The sequence below is a fragment of the Microtus ochrogaster genome, chromosome 15 (genome assembly GCF_000317375.1).
Source record: "Microtus ochrogaster isolate Prairie Vole_2 chromosome 15, MicOch1.0, whole genome shotgun sequence".
NCBI classification, from domain to species: domain Eukaryota; kingdom Metazoa; phylum Chordata; class Mammalia; order Rodentia; family Cricetidae; genus Microtus; species Microtus ochrogaster.
In genome coordinates, this window is record NC_022017.1 from 4,871,407 (window position 1) to 4,875,704 (window position 4,298).

General features: G+C 44.7%; 1 protein-coding gene across 1 annotated transcript in view; it reads left to right on the forward strand.

The window, feature by feature from the left end:
• The window catches only part of Lima1 (LIM domain and actin binding 1), a 116,756-nt gene that overhangs the window by 108,631 nt on the left and 3,827 nt on the right, over positions 1 to 4,298 (forward strand). The window contains exon 10 of the mRNA XM_026782807.1: positions 1,986 to 2,119. Coding sequence (XP_026638608.1) covers positions 1,986 to 2,119 — 134 coding nt within the window. The remainder of the gene's footprint in view (positions 1 to 1,985; positions 2,120 to 4,298) is intronic.

The window sequence follows — 4,298 nt, forward strand, 5'->3', positions numbered from 1 at the left end:
TAGCTCTGTAGACCAGGCTGTTCTCGAACTCACAGAGATCCACCTGCCTCTGCCTCCCGAGTGCTGGGATTAAAGGCGTGCGCCACCATCGCCCGACACAATCCCACTTTTTTATTTTGTTCCTGTAGCAAATATGCAATTGGCATGATATTTTTTGTTTGTTTGTTTTCGTGGGTCTATCTTTAGAGTTATTAAGTCTTTTCTGCCTATAACCTGGTCCTTTGGGGCTTAACTAAATTCTGGTTCTGGGCCTAGGGATTAATTTGCACTATTTACCATCTTATGTTTTCTGCTGAGAAGCCAAGTTCATCTAAGCCCCACAGGGGACACCTAGGAACCTGTGAGAGTTGCCTGGCCTCCTAAATTGCATTCTTCCTCAATTGGCTGAGATGTTTGTCAGGTCAGGGACAGCAAGCTCTGCCACCTTCAGTGGCCAGGTTAGACTGTTTATCATGTAAATGCTCATAATCTGTTTTAGAATTCTGGCTTTTATCAAGGCTACAATAGCAAACTAGGGGAGGGGTTTAGGGTCTCAGGAAGTGTAGGCTTGCTCAGACTTGATGGGTAGCCAAGGATGGCCTTGAATTTATGATCCTTCTGCTCCCACCTCTCAAGTGCTGGGATTACAGACATGTACAGCCATGCCCAGTTTGATTCTGTGTTGAGCTAGGGGGCCCAGATCTGCCAGCCCCCAGCTTTCCTATTTTTAGGAACTGAATTATTGTGTTGAGCAGCTCACAGACTTGTCATCATTAACTATATAGCATTGCCCAGGGCATTGCTTTAGTCTCTGCTAGTTTTCGGGCGTGTTATAGGCAGTTTAGTAGGCTATGCTTCCTTCTGGAATCCAAGTGCTGTGGTTTGTTTCTCTTACAAATTATTGCATTTGTATGTCACTTTAGGCTTGTTTCAAAATATGCCTAACTTGAGGCTGGCAAGATGACTTAGCAGGTAAAAAGCGCTTAATGCCAACCCTAAGGACCTGAGCTCAATCCCCAGAACCCATATGGCAGGAGAGATCAAACTCCCCAGAGTTGTACCTGGACCTCCGCATATGCACAGCAATGTGTGCACATATACATTGATAAAAATAAAGTAATAGTAAGTGTAAAAATTTTTTTTAAATATGCCACATTTAAGCCGGGCGGTGGTGGCGCATGCCTTTAATCCCAGCACTCGGGAGGCAGAGGCAGGCGGATCTCTGTGAGTTCGAGACCAGCCTGGTCTACAAGAGCTAGTTCCAGGACAGGCTCCAAAGCCACAGAGAAACCCTGTCTCGAAAAACCAAAATAAATAAATAAATAAATAAATAAATAAATAAATATGCCACATTTAGATGTAATGCCTTATACATATAATCTTGGCACTTGGGAAGTAGAGGTAGGAAGATAAAAGTCATACTTGGAAATATGAGTTTGAGAACCACTTGGGTAATATTTAAATCTGTCTAAAAAAACTAGAGTAAAACCTGTAAAGAGTAATAAAAGATGTTCCAAAGAAATTGAAATGCCTTTACCTGATTCCTTAAGCTTAATGCTTTTGTTCTGCTTGAACACCCGACACCCCACACCCCGAGGCTACTGTAATGGCTCCTTTTACTTGCCACATGGATTGAACTTCTTTCTTCTGTGTTGTGATTTTACTTTCTCCTACTCCTGCCCTTCTAACTACAGCTCTCCATTGTTAATGTTCCCTATAGGAGTGTGTGTGCGCTCGCGTGTGTCTGTGTGTGTTAACTTGTCTATCCCTTGCTCTGCATCACAATCCAAACCCACCTGACCTCGAAGGCTTCTATACTCAGAGCAGTCTCACAATTTGGTACAGAAATTCAAGAGAGCCTCCCAGTTCTAACAAGTCAGCTGTAGAAGCTGAGCAGGTGTAGTGCCTATGAGAATCACCCTGAGATAAACTAAACCCCCTCTGCCCATCTCAGCATCTGCCCGGTCATCACTGTGGACACTGACATTGTCCGTTTCCTTCTCTAGAAGTTTCAGGCACCTGCAAGAGAGACCTGTGTAGAGTGTCAGAAGACCGTGTACCCCATGGAGCGTCTCCTGGCCAACCAGCAGGTGTTTCACATCAGCTGTTTCCGCTGCTCCTATTGCAACAACAAACTTAGGTAAGTCAGTCCCGAACAGGCCTCTCTGCATAGTGAGAGCTCGCGGGGACTCTGGCTTGTAGCACACACTGTTGGTCCTGAGGCTCCCAGGGGAGGGACAGCTCCGTCATACAGAATGATGATGATGTTGGGGACTCCTTGATGCATTGATGTGTGAGAATTGAAGCCTAAAATACTATGAACTGCTAATAAAACCCCTCACCCATGACTAGATTTAGTAGTGTTTTCCTGTGGTGCCTTTGAACCATAACCTTAAATCCTAAGGCATGGCATGGGCTTGGAATCCCAGCTCCCGTGGGGCGTTGAGGCAGGAAGGCCTCAAGCTCATGGCCTGCCTGGACAACTTAGTGAAACCATGTCTCAAAACAGAGAGTGAAGAAGAAGGCCGAGGGTATGGCCCGGTGGTCAGCTCCTGGGTTCAATCCTCACAGGGGAGAAAGGTAGGGAAGGGCCCGAAAGCAAAACTGTCAATATGGGGAAATATTTCATATTACTTTTTTTGTTTTTTTGTTTTTCGAAACACAGTTTCTCTGTAGCTCATGCAATCCGCCTGCCTCTGCCTCCTGAGTGCTGGGATTAAAGGCGAGCACCACCACCGCCCAGCACATTACTTAATTTTAAATTGCATAGTTCAAAAGGGAAATGTCCAAAATGTTGCCTTCTCCATCTTTCCTTCCCAAACAAGTATCCTAGAACACTTTTGAAAGATGTTCTGGCATCTACAGGGTTCTTATGTTTGTTTTAAGATTTATTTATTGGGGGCTGGAGAGATGGCTCAGCGGTTAAGAGCATTGCCTGCTCTTCCAAAGGTCCTGAGTTCAATTCCCGGCAACCACATGGTGGCTCACAACCATCTGTAATGAGGTCTGGTGCCCTCCTCTGGCCTGCAGACATACACAAAGACAGAATATTGTATACATAATAAATAAATAAATATTTAAAAAAAAAGATTTATTTATTGTGTATATAGTGTTCTGCCTGCATGTACACCTATAGGCCAGAAGAGGCATTAGGTCTCATTTTAGATGGTTGCAAGCCACCATATGGTTGCTGGGAATAGAATTCAAGTCCTCTGGAAGAGGAGGCAGTGCTCTTAACCTCTGAGCCATCTCTCCAGCCCCACCTACGGGGTTTTGTAGCTCACCGCAGCTAGAGCCAGAGGGGTAGCTCTATCTAGATAATGCTCCTTACACTGCATCAAGATCTGCCTCTGGGATCTCCACTCTAGTTCTTTCTCTGCCCATTGAATTAATTTTTAAAATTTATTTATTTGTTTATTGGTTTTTCAAGACAGGGTTTCTCTATATAGCCTTGGCTGTCCTGAAGCTCACTCTGTAGACCAGGCTTGCCTCAAACTCAGAGATCCATGTGCTTCTGCCTCCTGAGTGCTGGCTTAAAGGTGTCCTCTACCACTGACCATCTTTAAATTAATTTTTTTTCAACAAAACATGTATCTCTTTTGAGGGAATGCTGTCATTGCTATCACCCTTTAATTTTTTTATATACATATGAGTGTTTTACCTGCAGGTATGTCTGCACCACATGAATGCCTAGTGTCTGCATAGGCTAGACAGGGCATCAGATCCCCTAGAACCAGAGTTACAGATGGTTGCAACCTGCCATGTGGGTGCTGGGTCCTCTGGAAGAGCAGCCAGTGCTTAACCTCTTCAGCCATCACTCCAACCCCTGTTATGATCCTTTAAAAGCCATTACAGTGGGCTGAGCATGGTGGCTCACCTTTAGTTCCAGCACTCAAGAACAGAGGCAGGTGGAGCTCTGTGGCTTCAAGTCTAGCCTGGTCTACATAGAGAGATTCTAGCTGTTTTGGTTTTCAAGGTTTCTCTGTAGTTTTGAAGCCTGTTCTGGAACTTGCTTTGTGACCAGGCTGGTCTCCAACTCACAGAAATCTGCCTGTCCCTGCCTCCCAAGCCATGGGATTAAAGGCATGCTTCACTACCACCCGGCTGTGAAAGTCTATCTTTAAAAAAAAAAGTTAAGGCTGGGCAGTGGTGGCACAGGCCTTTTATCCCAGCACTCAGGAGGCAGAGACAGGCGGATCTCTGTGAGTTCAAGTCAAGACCAGCCTGATCTACAGAGTTCCAGAACAGACTTCAAAGCTACATAGAGAAACCCTGTCTTTTTTAAAAAAAAAAAAAAAAAAATTTATTTTGTCAGTGTG